This window comes from Dromiciops gliroides, chromosome 3 (assembly GCF_019393635.1).
Source record: "Dromiciops gliroides isolate mDroGli1 chromosome 3, mDroGli1.pri, whole genome shotgun sequence".
Taxonomy (NCBI): Eukaryota; Metazoa; Chordata; class Mammalia; order Microbiotheria; family Microbiotheriidae; genus Dromiciops; species Dromiciops gliroides.
Window position 1 is genome coordinate 63005255 of NC_057863.1, and position 18892 is coordinate 63024146.

Genomic DNA, 18892 nt, shown 5'->3' on the forward strand with positions numbered 1-18892 from the left:
AGAGCCCTGAAAACTATATGCACTCCAGAAATATTCTCACCCAAGATTTTCTAATTATTAGCCAGTGGATTCCCATTTAATTCCCATTCTTTAGAGGGAAAGCTTTTAGCTGGATTCTGAAAATGGCAGAGGTATGGGTATGAAGAGATTTCTGTACAGATCACTGGTAAGGAATGTCCAAAGAGACTCCATTCTTCATTAAGAATCATGGGAATCATGTAAAGTTCTGATAATTCTTGATGGGGATTGGGTCATAACTTTGTTACTGATCCACAGGACGTAAGCGTTCCTTCTTCCCCCGAGAGATTCCAGGGGATCTGCTTGTGTATGCCCTCCATACCCCCCTCCACATCTAGAATACTCTGGATTTTCTTGGGTAGACAAGCGGCTCTGGTCTTTTTGGGGCAGAGGAAACCCTGGATGATCCCTGTGAACAGTTATGGGGTCAGAGTCGGGCCCTGAATTTCGTCCAATGCCTCCTGGCCTTGCTTTTCATTGTACGAGTCATCATCGGGGCCAAGTAGGCTGGTAGGTCCACAGCTTGTAGGTTCATTATACCCTCTTGGGCACAGGCTATGGATGGCAGCCTTCAAGTTTGGCAAGGAAAGGGAAGAACTTCTTCCCCCTCCTCCAGTTGGTACAAAGTTGTCCCAAAGGTACAAACCTTGGACTGACCCGTCTTGTCCCCTTTCTCCCCACCCTCCCACTTTCTGTTGGGATTGAACCCTATTCAGCCCACTCCACGTGCTCTGGGATCTACCCCAGCCCTGGGGCTGCACCTCAGAGATGGGTACCAACCCTAACGAAATCTTGGGGGGGGGGCAAGTAAGGGGGGTGGGTCAGCTTTGTGGGTGAGTAGGGAAGGAGGAGGAGGAGAAAGAGGAGGAGGAGGCGGGGGCCGGCTGGGAGGAGGGGCCGCAGTCCGAGAGGGCTCCCGCAGACTTGGGGGGGGGGCGGGGGGAAGAGGCAGGAAGGAAGGGGGCGGGGTGGGGGCGCACGGGGCTCACGGTCCGCTCTGCGCAGCCTGCTCCATCTGCTTGATAAAGCCCGGGCTGCGAGGAGCAGCTCTCGGAGCAGCGGTCCGGGACCATAAAGGGGCTTTGTGGCGCGAGCGCCTTCCCCGCTGCCGCCTCCTTTCCCCTTCTCCTCCTTCCCCTTTCTTTCCTCCTCCTCGCACTTCTCTCCTCCTCCTTGCTTTTTTTCTCTCCTTCCGTCTTCTCCCCGCCCTCGCAGGACCCAGCGCCTGCTGCTGCTACCGCCGCTGCCGCTGCTGCTGCTGCTCCGCTGGTGGCGTACCTGGCGATCGGGAGCTAGAGGCGGTGAGTCGGGGCTCCGAGCAGGGGAAGGAAGGAACGGGAGAGGGCTGGGTGCCCCGGGACGGGACTGGGACTCGCCGCGCTCCCCCGGGGAACGGCGCCCTGCTGCAGCCTGCTTTGCCTCCCGCGGGGCGCGGGGCAGGCGAGGAAGCCCCAGGAGCCTTGGAGAGGGTAGCCCTGGCTCTGTGCGCCCAGAGGGCTTCTGCCTTTGTACCCACCGTCCTTCACTTTACCCAGAGGGCAGAGTAACTCTTCTAGCCCCTTCTGTGAGTGCTTCGGTGGGTGGGGGAAATCCTTTTTTTGCCAGCGCCTACAACGCCGAGACGTCGGTGGAACTTTGTGCTGCTTTTTGGATGCCTGTGCCTCGGCTTGTGGGTATCCTGGGTTCTTCTCACCCCTCCCTCCCTGTAGCAACCGCAAACATTACCCAGGGAGAAGGGGGGGTGGGGTGGGAAGGGAAGGGAGCGAGAGGCAATGCCAGTTGTGGCATCCAGGTGTGACTCGCAGCTGCGAAGAGGTAGGATGAGGGAAGAAGGCAGTTCAAGCCGCTAGCTTCTCCTTCGTTGGGCTCCTGATCGCCATCCTATATATAACCCGACCAGAAACGAGGGACGCGGATAGAAGGGTAAAGGGCATGTATCTGGGGAAGACATACACATCCCTGAAGGAGTTAGGGGGCATTTCTCTCCCCTCTGAACTTCTGAAACTTGAAATCTTTGCTAGCCAATGGTAGAGGCAAGAGGGGCACCCACAGGAAACGCCAGCCGGCCTAATGACGAATTTTTGTGCCAAAACCTTGCATGAGAGTCACTTGTAAAAGGCGAGACAGGGCTCTGGCTCTGTGACCGGGCAGATGAGTTGATTGCTTGCTGTCCTTCCTATCCCTTACTTGGGCAGGGTGTGGGGAAACTAAAATTGGTCAGCTCGTTCGGTATTTTTCTCTTGAAGGTTTTGATTAGCCATTCAGAGAGACCGTATAGAAGGTTGATGAAGGAAAATAAAAAGTCCTTATTGTCACCCTATCGTCTGCTATTGATACATGTACCTATCTTTGTTAAGGTTGGGTGAGCTGTTTTCATCATCATTTTAAAAAATAGGACTTGTGGGGTGGATTGCTAAATACGTTTATCATGGAAATGTTCTCGTATATAATTTATCTGTATTGAAAGAAACACTTTTTTCCCCTTCTGGAGTGGGGGGTGGGTGGAGTTAAGACATTCAAGACATATAGGAAGCAGGCACAAGACAAGCTCAAATGAGAAGTCAAGAGCAGTTGGGGGGAGGGGGAAGGTGGCAGGAAAGGCCTCCTGAGAAAGGTGGATAAGCAGAGATTCAGTCCCATCGACTAACTCCCAAGTACTACTCTATCTTGTTGCTTTCTTTAAGCATGCTGTGCCTTCGTCAAAGAAAGATAATCACCAGGCGTTCTTTAGAGAAACAGGATTAGTGTTAGATGCTGTTGTCCCTTGCTGTGGGTAGTCTGTGGTGTAATTGGAGCTCAAAAGAAGAATGTTACCTTTGGCATCAAGCATTTTAAAAGGTGCTTAAAGATGTGACTTCCTCTTTCAGTCCCCCAAATAGTATTTATTTGTCTGAATTGCTTTGATAGAATGAAAACAAAAATTACACACTTAAAAGTTTTTTCTGTCCTAAGTTGAACACAAACCACTGGAAAACGAAGGAGGCACGGTATTGGAAAGAGAGCTGAGCTTGGAGGAGTTGAGTTGTTGCCTCTGCTGCAATCTGTGACTTGGAGCAGATCACCTAACAACTCTGGGCTTTCTCTGGGCTTCAGTTTCCTGATATGTAAAATGGAGCCTCATTGCTTGACCTTGCATTTTTTTTATTTTAAGTTTTTTTAAAAATTAATAATAATTGATATTTCTACAGTTAACTTCCTTTAAGGTGCTGCGCAAAACATGTTAGTCAAAGGTGTTGCTGGCAACATTTGTAGCAACAAAAAACCTTGTGATTGTTAAAGTGTAGTTTCTGTAACTATGGGACAGGGTGATAACTGAAGGGTCTAATGATGTCCTTGATCTTGTTATCCCAGAAGTTCACAGTTAAGAGAAACTTCAGTAGCCATCTAGCTCAACCCAGACATGGAAAAAGGGCCCCATCTACAACATACTCCAGCCTTTGCTTGGAGAGTGTCACTCAGGGGGAACCCATTACCCCCTATGCATTTTTCCTTTTGATTAGCTTTCGTTGTTAGAGAGCTTTTTCTTCTTTGAAACTTTTACCTGTTGTCCACAATTTTGCCTTCTAATCTTTCTGGGCAGATAGTTCTCATAGTGGAAAGAGCCCTAGGCCAAGAGTCAGGAAGACACATCTTCCTGAGTTCAAATCTAGCTTCAGATACTTACTGTTTGACCCTGGGCAAGTCACTTAACCCTGTTTGCCTCAGTTTCTTCATTAGTAAAATGAGCTACAGGAGGAAATGGCAGACCATTCTAGTATCTCTTCCAAGAAAAGTACCACATGACTGAAGAACAAGAACAATCCTTGTGCTACAAGTTAGCCTTTTTAGTACTTGAAGCTATTGTCTCCCCTACTCTCCCAATCTTCCCTTGTCCAGACCATAAATCCTCAATTCATTCAACTGATCCTCCTATATCATGGGCACAAGATCTTTCATTATTCTTGTTGGTGCACTCTCTCACTCGTGTTTCTCTCTCTCTCTCTCTCTCTCTCTCTCTCTCTCTCTCTCTCTCTCGGCTATAGTTGATTAATTCATTATATTTCAAAAACTTTGGCTGCAGAACTGAAGACAATACTTCTGGTATAGTATACTGTCATATTCCTGGCATCTCTGGTTCTCTATGTAGTCCAAGATTACGTTGGCTTTTTTGATTGCCATATCACACTAGTGACTCATATTGAGCTTGCAATCTACCAAAACTCCCAGGTATTTTTCAGATCAACTGCTATCTAACCATGTCATCCTCATTGGGTACTTGTTGAATTGATTGTTTTCACCCCAAGTGCAAGATTTTACATGGATGGGTAAAAACCAAGTGGTTTTTGAAATTTCTTAGTTCAAAGTTATTCTGCAGATTGATGACTCTTAAGGGGATGGGTGGGTAGGAAGCAGAATGTCTGTTCAATGGAATTTCAGACTTTAAGATCTGACAATGCACCACTTTCCTGCCCATTTGCCCCTCTCCTACCATTTTCCAGCTCTATAGTTAGTGAGAATTGCAGGTGTTCAGTCAGAAGCTTTGAATGTTACCTAGGCCACAGCAGTGTCCAGTGGTGTCAGACTCAAATAGAAATTGAATCCCTGCTGGCTACATTCTGCTTAGAAAACCACAAATTAACATTATCTATGTTATGTTGTATTTTATTTTGTTAAGCATTTCCATATTACATTTTAATCTGGGAGAGTTTTTCAGCCCTGAGTTTGACACCTCTGGTCTAGAACATACCTGCTTCCAGCATGGAAGCAGATTACATTGCTCCTGTGCCTCCTTCAAGCTTGGGAAATTCCATGATTTAATGAGGGACTGAGAAAATTACCTTAGAGCCAGTACTGCAAGAACAGCTCTTGGATGCTTATTAACTCTGTGACCTTAGACAAATTGCTTAATTTCTCTAGATCTCAATTTCCTCCTCTGTTAAATGGAGATAATTCTTATAAACATTATCTTGAGGATCATAGGTTTCAGAGCTAAAAGGAACTTTTTAAAACAATTATCTACTTCAACCATTTCATTTTACAGATGAGGAAATTGAGACCTAGTGGGTTGAAAATGACTTGTCCGGTGTAAGTAAGTAGCAGAGTCAGGATTGAAATCCAGATCCTCTGACCCAATGTCCAGTGTTCTTTCCACTCTATCACGTTCAATGGGGTTGTTGTAGAGAAGGCATTTGGTGCCTGATGGGGAAGCTCGCCTCACACCTCCTATCAAGTGGTGGCCTGAAGTTGTGAAATAAGGCTTATGTTTGCAGACATGGTCAGTGCATTGATTCATTTCATGTGACTATAAGTATTTGTTACAAGGGAGAGTTCTATGATGGGAAATGAGTAGTGATAGTGATATTACAAGGGGGGAAAGAATCAATAAAGTTTAAATTGTCAATCTCGAAACATTCTCTAAATATGAGTTATTTTTAGGTCATAAGAATGTATTACATGTCATACTGGCTTAGAGATTCTGTCCCTAAGACGAGTTGGTTTAGGAGTAGGCATGATATCCGAGATCAAGGACGTCTTCCCAGATCCCCCTTTTGATACTCATCTATCATCCAAGAACTTCTTTTGGAGTTGGAATCAGGTGACCCATGTTCTAATCCTGGTTCTGTTGCTAACATACTAACTTCGCCACATGCTGCAGTAACTTGGAGGAGTTCTCTCACTTCTCTGGGCCTGTTTCCACATCTTTAAAATGAAAAATTAGGTCATGAGACGGTCAAAGGTCCTTCTTAAGCCTGATGTCTGATGGCTTCCATGACTAGCCTATTTTTCCCTTTCATTACCTTTGGAGGATGGTAATCATTTCATCAATTTACTGACTCTCTGATAAAATAGCACTTCCTTCTATTGCCCTCTTTCAAGCTTCAAGGGGTGCTCTTTGTTCTGAACATAGTCCCACATCCTCTTAATACACACCACAATTTTATAACCTTTGATCATATCCCCCCCCCTTCAGCCTTTGCCACTTATGATGCCTAACTTTAGCATTTAAAAGCTCTTTCATTCCTTTGATCATTTTAATGAACCTTCTCCAGCTTCATGCAATCTGTCATTCTGAGTTTTGTGGTTCAGAATAAGATTCTGTATTTCACATGCCCTTTTGGACAGATATCCACACTTGTACATCCATTGAAGTCTTCTTTCCTTGCATCACTGTGGCATGGAGATGACCCTGGATTCTTGAAGACATTCACTCTGCCAAGCCCAATCCCTGAAAGAATCTACCAAGCTGGAAAGATTGAATCCTTGTCTAGGAATGGACAATAAGCCTGTTGTCCAGGAGACTGAGGGATAGCTAAGGCAGAGACTCCTTATCATGTTGGCTCTAGGTCAACTCTTGAACCCATCTAACCCACACTGATGAAATCACGGATCCTTAAAATGTTGAAATGTGTACAGGAGTAAGAGAGAACTTTCTGTTTCAGTCTTGAAGTTGACTAGCATCCTGTTGGCCTCATCCCCTGAAACATTCAAAAACAATGCCCCCAGAGTCCAAGATGAGCAGTTCTAATTCTTTTTTTTTTTTAATTTTTTTTTTTTTAGTGAGGCAATTGGGGTTAGGTGACTTGCCCAGGGTCACACAGCTAGTAAGTGTTAAGTGTCTGAGGCCGGATTTGAACTCAGGTACTCCTGACTCCAAGGCCGGTGCTCTATCCACTGTGCCACCTAGCTGCCCCAGTTCTAATTCTAACTTTACCATGAAATAGGCTGTTTGACTTTGGGCAAGACCCAAGTCTAAGAGTGATGTGTTCAATTCTAGGTACCACAATTTAGGAAACTCTACCAGTTCTTCATCTAAATTGGGGGTTCTTAACGTGGGGTCTATGAACCACCAGGGAATCTATGAACTTAGATGAGGGAAAAATTCTATCTTTATTTTCACTAACCTCTAACTGAAATTTAGCATTTCCTTCGATTATAATTTTTTAAAAGCCTTATTCTGAGAAGGGGGTCCATAGGTTTCACCAGACTACCAAAAGAGGTCAGTCACACAAAAAAGATTAAGAACTTCTGGTCTACATGATCCCTGAGATTTTTTCCAGCTATAAAATTTTGTGACTTCAGGTTCTATAGCTTCCTTTAAGTCCTTTATTTTGTAAGTATATAGTCTGACTTCTTATTTATACACTGGTAGAGTTACAGAATCATAGATTTAATAGAAAAGCCTTTAGTGATCGAATCCAGCCCTCTCATTTTACAAATGAGGAAACTGAGTCCCCAGAGAAGTTAATACATAACTAGGCAGGATTTGAATACAAATCATTTGTCTCCAAATTCAGGGCTCTTAATACTGTAACACACTACTTCCAGTTGGTGTCCAAGAGCTTTTCCAACTCTGTGATTCTAATGGGATCCCCATAGCCAACCTGCTAGTGACAGACTTCTCTCTCACTGAGCCTGGTCCTTGTGCAGCAGACACATTCTATTGCAAGGAACATACTCAAAACGGTTCCAACTTAGTAGGAACTTCTGGGAGCTTGCACTCTGTTAACATAGCATTTGAGAACCCGGGGTCACTTCCATGCACCATTGAGGTATCAGGGTAGAATTTGTATGAAATGGGTTGCGTAATTTTCCTGAAATATATTTCTTAACCTCTCTGGGCCTCAGTTTCCTCATTTGTAAAGTGAATGAATTGGACTAAACAACTTCTAAGTCAGGGGTTCTCAACCTTGGGTCTGTGAACTTTTTTTTAATGTTGAAATACAGTTAGTTGTCAGGGGCAGCTAGGTGGCGCAGTGGATAAAGCACCAGCCCTGGATTCAGGAAGACCCGAGTTCAGTTCTGGGCTCAGACACTTGACACTTACTAGCTGTGTGACCCTAGGCAAGTCACTTAACCCTCATTGCCCCGCAAAACAAAAACAAAAACAAAACAAACAAACAAAAAAGAAATACAGTTATCAAAATATAATTGTTGGGGGCAGCTAGGTGGTGCAGTGGATAAAGCACTGGCCTTGGACTCAGGAGTACCTGAGTTCAAATCCAGCCTCAGACACTTGACACTAGCTGTGTGACCCTGGGCAAGTCACTTAACCCTCACTGCCCTGCAATGTTGTTTTATGTATTTTTTTAAAAGATATTATCCTTTAAAAGGGTCAGCAGATTCACCAGCCTCCCACAAGGGCCTGTGACACACAAAAATTAAGAACCCTGCTCTAAGGTCCCTTCTAACTAGCTCTTAGTTCAAAGATCACTCTATACTCTCTATCTTCCAAGTAATTTCAAATCATAAAACATTAGAGTTGGTAGGAAATTCAAGGGTAATTTGGTGTATCCCCCATTTGATGCATTACATTCTTTCTATAATTCCCCCATAATTCAATTTTTCTATCTCCGTGCCTTTGTCCTAGTTATTCCCATCCCTGGAATGCATTTGCTCATCACCTCCAATTCTTAGAATATCTACTTTCCTTCAGGACTCTGAATATACCACTTTTTCCATGAAGTCTTTTTTTTATTTCTTCTCCATTCTCCACTACCTGCTGGTGTCCTCTCTATGAAAATCTTGTGTTTACCTCTATATGTATATATTGTTTTCTCCTGATAAACTATAAGCTCCCTGAGGGCAAGGTCTATATTACTTTTGCCTTTTATATCCACAACGCCTTTTCTAATACCTGGCAAAAAGTTGGTACTTAATTTTGATTGATTAACTATCTCAGAAACTTTCTTGAATAAAACAGTGATTAGGAAACTCAGTAACTATGAAGCAGCCCACCTTATCTTTTGAATAGCTCCAATTGTTAATAAATTAATTCTTTTTATATTTAGCCAAAATCTGTCTCCCTATAATTTTTTTCAATTGAGACAGCTAGGTGGTACAGTAGATGGAGTACTAGACTTGAAGTCAGGAAGAGCTGAGTTCAGATCCAATCTTAGATACCTCCTAGCTGTGTGACTTTGTGAATATATAACAATAATGATGAATAAATAAAATTTTCTATACATGCATACATATACATGTATATATATATATATTTGTGTGTACACACACACACACACACACACACACACACATATATAATCAATAGCACCCATCTCCTCACAGGATTGTTGCAAAAATAAAGGGAGATAATATTTGCAAAGTGTTTTATAAAATTTGAAAAAGCTATTTAAGTGCCAGCTACTATTATTATTAGGCCTGGTGCTATCTACCAGAGCTATACTATATAGTCTGCTCTATCTCTTACTTGAAAATCCTTTAAAGAAAATTTTGTTAAAGTTATTAGGTGTTCTCCCTCTCCCTCCAAGCTTTCTCTCCTCTGGGCTACATACCCCCCAGTTCTTTCAGCCAATCCTTATTTATAACAATCATCCCGAGATCAATCTCTGGTGAATTCCTTTCCTTTGAACACTTCCTCATTCACAGACTTTTTCCCTTTGTCTCCCATTCAATTCCTTATCCATGACTAAATATTACCTCTAATCCCATGGTAACTCAGTTTTGCAGAATAACCTTTAATGAGGAACGTTATAAAGAATTTTCTGAAAGTCAGTAAGTTATATTCACATTCTTCTTAATCCACATGCTTATTTACCTTGTCAAAGAACTCTGAAACATTAAGAAAATCGGATTTCTTATGAAAATCATGTTTTTCCCCTACCAGATTGTGCTTGCTCAGATGTTCAGTGATTTTTGCTATTGAGCCTATCAACCTAACAGATTAGGGAAGTAAAAGTCATCAGTCCGTAGTGCTCAGATGTCTTTGGGGGCCTTCTTTGAATACACAGGTTTCACCAATATGATCCACCAATCCTTTAGTAATTATTTCTTTTCTTTTTTTTTTCTTTTCTTTTTCAGGGCAATGAGGGTTAAGTGACTTGCCCAGGGTCACACAGCTAGTAAGTGTCAAGTGTCTGAGACCTGATTTGAACTCAGGGCCTCCTGCATCCAGGGCCAGTGCTTCATCCACTGCACCACCTAGCTGCCCCAGTAGTTATTTCAAATGACAAGTTATACAACATGTCTGAATGTTCCATAGTTTTATCCTGGACTTCAAGCAACCCTCGTGAATAAATTCTATTTCTTGTTTTTACAATTTGATCGGGAATATTTTATGTCCTTACCCCTTTTTTTCTTTTCCAAACTACTAATACCAATCCTACCCATAATAATAATTAGCATTTAGTGCTAGCAAGCATATAGTCCTTTAAGGTTTGTAAAGCGCTTTGCATATGTTATCTCAAATGATTTTCATAACAACCCCGCTAGATATCTGCTATTATTATCTTCGTTTTACAGATGCGGAAACTTGGGTTAAAAGACCACAAGTGAGGGCAGCTAGGTGGCGCAGTGGATGGAACACAGGCCCTGGATTCAGGAGGACCTGTGTTCAAATTGGGCCTCAGACCCTTGACGCTTACTAGCTGTGTGACCCTGGGCTAGTCACTTAACCCCAATTGCCACACACACACACACAAAGACCACAAGTGACTTACCCAGAGTCAAACAAATAGTAAATGTCCAACTCCTTAAGTGCAGTGCTCTTGTCCACTCTGCCACCTGGTTGCCTCCACAATTACAAACTTAGACTGGCCACTAATTTCTTATTAATTTCTCATTTAAAAGTGTTTACATTGTTTATTTGCCTCTCTATGCTTGCTTTTAAAAAAAGGGTATTTCAGTCATTTGAAAAGGTAGCAATTTTTAAATGTTAATGTCTTTATTTTTCAGAAAAGCTTTGTTTTCAGCATAAATTGATCTTGCTTATACTTTGCCAACTTGTGGAATTTTTGTTTGGAAAATATGCCAAGCGTAGAAACTTTTTATTTTCAAAACTTAAAATCAGGGGATCCCTTTTCTACTTGTCTATAGAAAAGAGCTATTGCTTCTCTTTTCATCCACAATTTTCATGGGCCGTGACTGGGGGCGGGCGTTGATAACACAGAATAACACATCATGCTTCAGAAATGAACAAGGCATTTGAAGAGGTGAAAGAATGTTTTATGAGTCTGTGAAGTGGCATGCTTTCTCACTATCTCTGTAGATTCATGATCTCTTTGTAGCCAGTATTCCCTACACTGGTGCAGATGAAAGTCCTACCAAGCCTTCTCGTTCATTGCAGTCCTTGGCCATGTGTTTCAATGAGTTCTCTGCAAAAGATTTCCTTCATGTGTTGGAATCACAGAGACTCAGACCCTAAAAGTTCTTCAGATTCTACCTTATCCAACTTCTACCTCAATGAGAATTCTGTCTACACTCTTCCTGCAAAGTGGTCCTTCTCTCTTTGCTTGAAGACCTCTTATTACATCCCCCGGCAGCCCATTCAACTTTTGAATAGCTCTAATTGTTAGCAAGCTTTGCCTTACATCAAATCCCATTTGGTTTCTTTGTGACTGCTACCCGTAGTGTCTCATGGTGTCCTATGGAGTCAAGTAGAATAAGTCTAATCCCCCATTCACTCACAGCCTTTCAGATACTTGTAGACAGCTATTATGTTCCTTCCCTACTTCCACCCCCAGTCTTTTCTTCTTCAGGTTATCCATTTCTGGTTGCTTCATCTGATCTTTCTATAGCATGATCTCAAGGCTCTCCATCATCCTGGTGACTAAGCTCTGGGTGTTCTCTCAATAGTTAATTGTTCTTTCTAAAGTGTAACACCTGGTATTCCAGAAGTGATTCAACCAAGTTAGAATGCAGTGAAGCTCTGACTTCTCTGGTCCTGGACCCTCTGGTTTTGTTTTGTTTTGTTTTGTTTTTAATGTGGCCTATGATTGTATTACTGTTTCGTTTTGCTGCTAATTCATACTGACTCACATTGAGTTTTCGGTCCACTAAAATCCTCAGGTCCTTTTCAGATGAACTTCTTCTAATCATACTTAATCCATCTTATGGTGGTAAAGTATATGACTTTACATTTATCCCAGTTAAATTTCATCTTACTTGACTCAACCCAGTGTTTTGGCCTGTCAGAGTTTTTTTAATGTTCCTTTTTATTATGAATTTGACAAACATCTATTCAAAGAACAATAGAAAGAGAGAATTGTATATGAAACCATGAATCTTTACTACATTAAGTTCGTGGTTGGGTTTTTTAAATATATACTTCAGATTTAACATAGCAGTTCTAATGCTGGGTCCCCTTCTGAACTTCCTTCTCTATTCTGTTTATAGATGCTCTTTTCTTTATTTTTATCCTTTTTGTTTTGATATCAATATTAATCTCTCATGACTCTCTCCTACTGTCCCCTCCCCCCCAAAAAAAACCCTCTTTTATATAAGCAAGTGTATCAGCACAAAACAAAACCACACATTGACTTGTTTGAAAAATGTTCTACACCTCTAGTCCATGCCAAGATATTTTTGGATCCTGACTTTTCCAATTTGTTAGTTATCCTTCCCAGCTTTGCTACCTACCAATTTGACAAACATGGCATTTGTGCCTTTAATTCATTAAGTAAAATAGAATAAAACACTCCAAAGAGCATCCTCAAAGATGATGTTGAACATGATTACTTTCTGGATCTTGGGGGAAGGGGAAGTTTCTTCCAATTTCATAATCTACATAATATGATGTAGGTTATGAGATTGTTCAGCCTACATTTTTCACTGTGGCTTCAACAATAATAGCATGAAAAACTTCATTAAACCCTTCAATAAAAATCTAGGCAAACTATATCTGTGGTATTCCTCTAATTAACTATACTAGCCTAGTAAACTGTCAAAAAACAAAAAGTACAAATGTAAGGTAAAAACCATCCCTTGTAACTCTGGTACCTTGAATAGGTATGAACTCTTTTTTAAAAAATCAAATCAATTAGAACTCATTGTGAATAGGGCCTGTATACCTCCTTGAATCAATCAAAGCCATTGCATGAGAGACTCATTGTGTGAGTCATGACCTAAATACTTTTATAAAAGGGGAAAATGCCTCAGAATTGGAGAGAAAGAGATTCTGAACAGCTGGATTCCTAGAAGTTGAAGAAGACATGGAACAAATGTAGGACTGAACTGTGGTGGAGAAAGGAAATATGGAGGAAAGTCCCTGGCTCTATAGTTTGCATGGAAAGGAAGATCGAGGATGATAGGAGTCCCAAGAAAAGGTTGTCACTTTCCTCATTTTCTCCTTCCTCTGTCTAATACCAGACACAATATAATCTGCAATTTCATTACCCAATTGTTTGCAGTAAACTGAATTTTTTTCTGCTACAAAGAGGGCCAGGGGATAATGTTACAGTTATATAAAAATATAGATAGTTAGACAGATAACTTCTGTCTAGGTATTAGAAATTTTTCCTAACTAGGAGAAATTTAGAACTTTTCATTTAAAATAAATTTCCTAAAACTAAAGAGAAGGAAACCAGTGGACCTATATTGCCCCCTAGGCTCAAAAATGAGCTAATTATTATAATAGTGTGTTACAACAGGAAATGATGTTAGTCTGATATGGCTTCTTTTTTTTTTTTTTAAAGGGATGGGGGAGGGGATGGCCATGAAGAAGGGTCGTCTTCTTTTTCTTCTTCTTTTTTTTTTAGTGAGGCAATTGGGGTTAAGTGACTTGCCCAGGGCCACACAGCTAGTAAGTGTCAAGTGTCTGAGGCCGGATTTGAACTCAGGTCTTCCTGACTCCAGGGCCGGTGCTCTATCGAATGCGCCACCAAGCTGCCCCGATATGGCCTATTCTTGATGGAGCTCCTTAGGAACACCACTTTTTTAGCCATTTCCTTAATAACATGTTTTAGAATTTTGTCAAGAATTGAACTCAAAATCACTGGCTTTATGATATATAGATCTTTTTATCAGTAAATTCTCCAATTCACTGATATCTGTCTTCTATTTTTCACAGTTTTGCAAAGATCACTGATCATTAAACCTGCCAGCTTAAAGCCTAAGGATGCTGGGTTTGGAGACTTGAGTCATCAATGGCAGTCAAGTCCTCTCTAAAAGTTTCCCTACCTCTCTTGGGTATCACATCTCTAATAGTAATTTTTTATTATTATTTCTCCTTTCCAGTCATCAGACATTTTTCTTGGCAGAGAAAATGGAATTAAAATACAAGTTTAGCAACTCTGTCCTCTATCCCTTACTCATTATCCTGGGTAATCCACCTTGATTACCTTGATCAGCAGCCTCCCTATCAGTTCTATAATTATTCTTCCCCCCACCATAAAGATTTTTTAAAATTTAAAAAATTTTTTAAAATCCCATTTTATTGCCTAACATTTATTACAGCTACAGGTCATTCTTAACTTCAGTACTCCAAACACATTCTTATAGGATCATGCCTAATGTTTGTCTTCATCTTCCATCTTGTTCACAATCTTTTTACAAAATGTAAGTTGGTTTATTTCCCTCTGCATCTCCCTTAGTCTCTTTATATAGTTCCCCCCTTTTCCTCCTTATTGCAATTGTTTTACTTTGTGTTCTCAATCTCATTGAGAGTTTTCTGAGTTTTCATCAGTAGCCTTTCGGTCCATGTGATACTACATATCCTTTCTCTGAAAGAGTCCTCTAAAGTCTGCTTACCACATCCAGTTCTCCTCTGTCATGTTCTGAGATAAATGAATCTGACATTCCCTCCTCCCCTAAGATTTCCATTATTTCCACCCCAGTAACCATTTCTTCCAGTGTTGGTAACAATCAGATTCAGAATGGAAGTTCCCCTTACTGGCTCATATAGTTTCTGGTTTTGGTCTATTTGTGTTGGCAGGGGGCAGGGGGGGGGGGGAGGGAGGGGGGAGGGAGGGAAAGAGAAGGAGAGAGGGATTGAGAGAGAAATTGAGATTAAATTATCATAAAGGCAAGCCATGGAATTGTTAGCTGTCTTGCTTTGGTCAGAGAGTGAGCCCCAGCATCTGTAAATATATCTTTTGTGCTTACATTCTAAGCTTGTAATCCCTTCCCCAAATTTCTCATTTCCTTTTCATTTCTAGGTGGTCTGAGTATGTTCTATTGCTTGTTTCTGCCTCATTTGATCCTCCTCTAAATGTTTTCTTCCATGTTTCTCCCTTCTACTAGATTTCTTCAATGCTTAAAATATACAGTTATATTCTATACATTCATGCCCACTCCCCAACTTTCACATAGTCTATTCCTTCAGAGTAAGAGATACCCTTTTAGAATCCTATCCTAGTTATAGGTCTTATCCCACATAAGTCTCAGTGATACTTATGTAGTCAAATTTGTTTCCTTGTATCAGTATCTTTCATTTAAATTACTTTGTACAGGGCTTATGGCTCAGTTAATATTTAGAGGACACTACTGTATCCATTTGGACTCTACCCATTACTTTTCACTCTCAGTAATGCCTGGCTTACTTCTTGTTCTGCTCATGCATATCCTTAATGATATTTTTTATAATGCTTCTCCCAAGTCATCATTAGTAATATGCTACAGCCTTTTTCAAACTTACTATGCACCTTTACATTGCCTTTTGGCAATTTTTATTCCTCTGTGATCATAGTGTTCTATGATTAATAACCACAAAGCAATGATCAGCTCAGGATCATTGAGAAGTTTGTCTAGTTTCCTAAATGTGATTGTACCCAATCTCCTCATAGTCTTTTTTTTTAATGAGACAATGAAGGTTAAGTGACTTGCCCAGGGTCACTTGGCTAGTAAGTGTTTCCATAGTCTTTCAAAAGAGATTGTCTAACCATTTACAACAGAAAGACTAAGTGGATGAAAAACAAATATTTCCTAAATAATGACATGCAGTTGGAGGACATTTCATTGCATTCATTCATATGTGTATATATGTCCATATCTATATGCAAGATATAGATACATGCATGTGTATATATGTATATATGTGCACGCATACACACATACATGCTGATGAGTGAACTCAATGAAAGTCCTCCAACTGCATGTCAATATTTAGGAAACATTTGTTTTTCATCCACTTGGTCTTTCTGGTGTGAATAGTTAGACCAATCTCTTTAAAAAGCCAATGGATTTCCTTGAGGGGTTATTCTGGTTTGTGAGATTCAGTGCAATTGGTACAATAATAATCTGTAAATAAACATATGGAAAATCTCATGTTTTAGATTTTGTCAGTGATTTGAATGTTCAATGCTTCTGAATCCAGAATATGTGTGTGTGTGTGTGTGTGTGTGTGTGTGTGTGTGTGTGTGTGTGTGTGTGTGTATAGATAGATAGATAGATAGTGGGAAAACACATAAAACTTACTTTAACCAAAACATTAGCAGACTGGAAATTACTTAAGGTAGCCTATAAAAATGTTATCTATTTTAAAGAGTGACAAGATGATATAGTTTTCTTTATCAAGAAAAACAAATTTCCTATCTTGGTGTTTCTTCCAAAAGAGGAACCCTTTGACTTTGAGTTGAATTTATTTGATGCTTTCCAATGTATGTGTTACATGTGCTGCTAGGCACCATTAGCCCCATCTTATAGGCAAAGAAACTGAGGTTCAGAGAAATTAGGTGATTTGGCAGGGTCACACCACAAGAATAAAATAGGTGGTATTCACGCACGAGTCTTCTGACCCCAAATTCACTGTTCTCCATGATAAGACAGCTTCCCACATTAAGAATCAAGTAACGGGGCAGCTAGATGGCGCAGTGGATAGAGCACTGGCCCTGGAGTCAGGAGTACCTGAGTTCAAATCCGGCCTCAGACACTTAACACTTACTAGCTGTGTGACCCTGGGCAAGTCACTTAACCCCAATTGCCTCACTAAAAACAAACAAACAAAAAAAGAATCAAGTAACGAGGGGCAGCTAGATGGCGCAGTGGTTAAAGCATTGGCCCTGGATTCAGGAGTACCTGAGTTCAAATCTGGCCTTAGACACTTAACACTTACTAGCTGTGTGACCCTGGGCAAGTCACTTAACCCCCATTGCCTCACTAAAAAAAAAAAAAAAAGAATCAAGTAACGAGATTCTCTGCTAAGTCTGGCCATCATCTTCTATGGATAGAGGATACTTGAACTTGGTATGAGAATGCTTGATCTCTTCTAGGACTTGAACTTTAAAAGATCTTGGCAGCTAAATTCAGAACAAGTGTTGGGAGCATAATGAGTTAGCAAAAAGAAGTATTACATTCATCTGCTTTATAGCTAGGTACCCTTCAGCCAAGAGAGTTTTATTTTGGACAAACCAAATTCCAAGGCAACATGGGTTTGTTGTTTTTTTTTCAGTTGTTGGGTTTTTTTTTTTAATTTGAGGTTCCCAAATGAAAAATGACAATGTTCACAGGAGGGGAAAAAGCATCTGGGTATTTGTTTTTTTCCCCAGAGGTGCTGTTTAATTGTTTCAAAAGTGGATATTTTTCACTTGACCTTATCTGCCTTGGTTTCTTCAACTGAGCTGGAGGAGGAAATGGCAAAACATTGCAGTATCTCTGTCTAGAAAACCCTAAATGGGGTCATGAAGAGTAGGACAGGACTGAAAAAATGACCAAAAGAAGGTTTATTGACTGTGGATGAGAAATCGTGGCCTTTGATCATGGTTTAGCTGTATCCCTCTAAGCATGGGACAGTGGAATGAAGAATAGGTTTGGAATCACGGTGTCTGGGTTTGAATAAAAGTTCTGCCTCTTCTTACCTGTGGAAGCTTGAACAGGTCACTTCCTCCAGTCTTATAACCCATGAAAAGAGCAGATTGGATAGATTCATCTTTAAGATCCCTTCCACTTGCAAAATCTGTGATCTGACTTGCTGAAAGAGCCTCTCTTAAACCGCTGGATTTTGGCACCTTTTATTTTCGAACCCTGTTCTCCATACTGCTTCCTCCACAGTAGTTTCTTGGTCAGTGATTAGCTTTTCTTTCTTTCTTTTTTTTTTTTAAACAATTTATTTTCTTCCTTCTTCAAAATGGCATCTTACTGGAGAGCATCTGGCTCAGGCCCAAAAGACGCATCATCATCAAGGCTGTAATATGTGTGCCTGCGTCTCTGTGTCTATCTCTCCATGTCTCTCCGTGTCTCTTGGTCTCTGTCTCTCTCTGTCTCTGTTTCTGTCTGTCTCTTTGTCTTTTTCTTTCTCTCTCTGTCTTTCTCTGTGTCTGTCTCTCTCTGTCTGTTTCTGTCTGTCTCTCTCCCCTTCACTCCCTCTGTCTTTTTGTATCTGTCTCTTTTTGAAGCCAAACAGTTATAAAGAACTGAAGAATAGACATGTTTACTAACCAGTCACGCTTAGGTACTCTGACACACCAACACTGAAGGATTTGATTCAACAAAAACTCATTGCAGTCCTATACTGGGAACAGCATTGTGCTAAGGGCCAAGGAAGATAGAAAAAGAAATGAGATTCTGTATCTGCTGTCATTGGTCTTAACAATTAAATGCTCCAGATTAGTAAATAACTGTTTCTATAGTAAGAAAAAAGTTGGCTATGATTCACAGAATGGTAGCAATAAGGGACCATAAAGATCACTTAGTGCAACTCTATTCCTCACCCCCATTCTACTGAAAAGGAAACAGACTTAGAGAGGTTGGGATTTGTCCAAAGCCAAAATGGCTGGTAGTAAATAGCAGGATTGAAATGAATAAAAAAAAAATCCCAGGTTTTCTGAATCTTAGGCAAATGTTCTTAATACCGTGCCACACTGCCTTCTTTGTTTGGTCCTTGGGTAGTTTTGGGGTTTTTGTTTTTTTGTTTTTTGGGGGGTTTTTTGCACGTGTAGGAGTCAGTCTTCTCCCTTAATGGGCCTCCATTTTCTCATCTATAAAATGAAGAAGTTGGATTAGATCAGGGCTTCTTAGCCTTTTCTGTATCTTGGACCCCTTTGGCAATGTGGCGAAACCTATAGCTTCTTCTCAGTATAATACTTTGAAATGAAAGGCATAAAAAAAAAACATGCAGGGATTACAGGGGAAACCAATTATACTGAAATAGTGATCAATTTTTTTAAAAAGCCAAAAGTTCACAGACTCCTGAACTAGATGCCATTTAAGCTCCTTCCAACTCTCA

At 40.8% G+C, this 18892-nt stretch overlaps 1 protein-coding gene across 3 annotated transcripts in view; it reads left to right on the forward strand.

The window, feature by feature from the left end:
• The first annotated feature begins 993 nt into the window (after positions 1 to 993).
• Positions 994 to 18892, forward strand: part of SERPINE2 (serpin family E member 2) — a 79616-nt gene continuing 61717 nt past the window's right edge. The window contains exon 1 of one of the 3 annotated variants that reach the window (XM_043998741.1): positions 994 to 1319. Coding sequence is in view for 1 of the 3 variants with exons in the window: in XM_043998739.1 (XP_043854674.1) it covers positions 1670 to 1687 (18 nt within the window). In the remaining 2 variants the exon portion in view is untranslated. Of the gene's footprint in view, positions 1320 to 1669; positions 1688 to 1826; positions 1942 to 18892 lie in introns of those variants that run through there. The other 2 variants (XM_043998739.1, XM_043998740.1) reach the window with 2 other exon arrangements.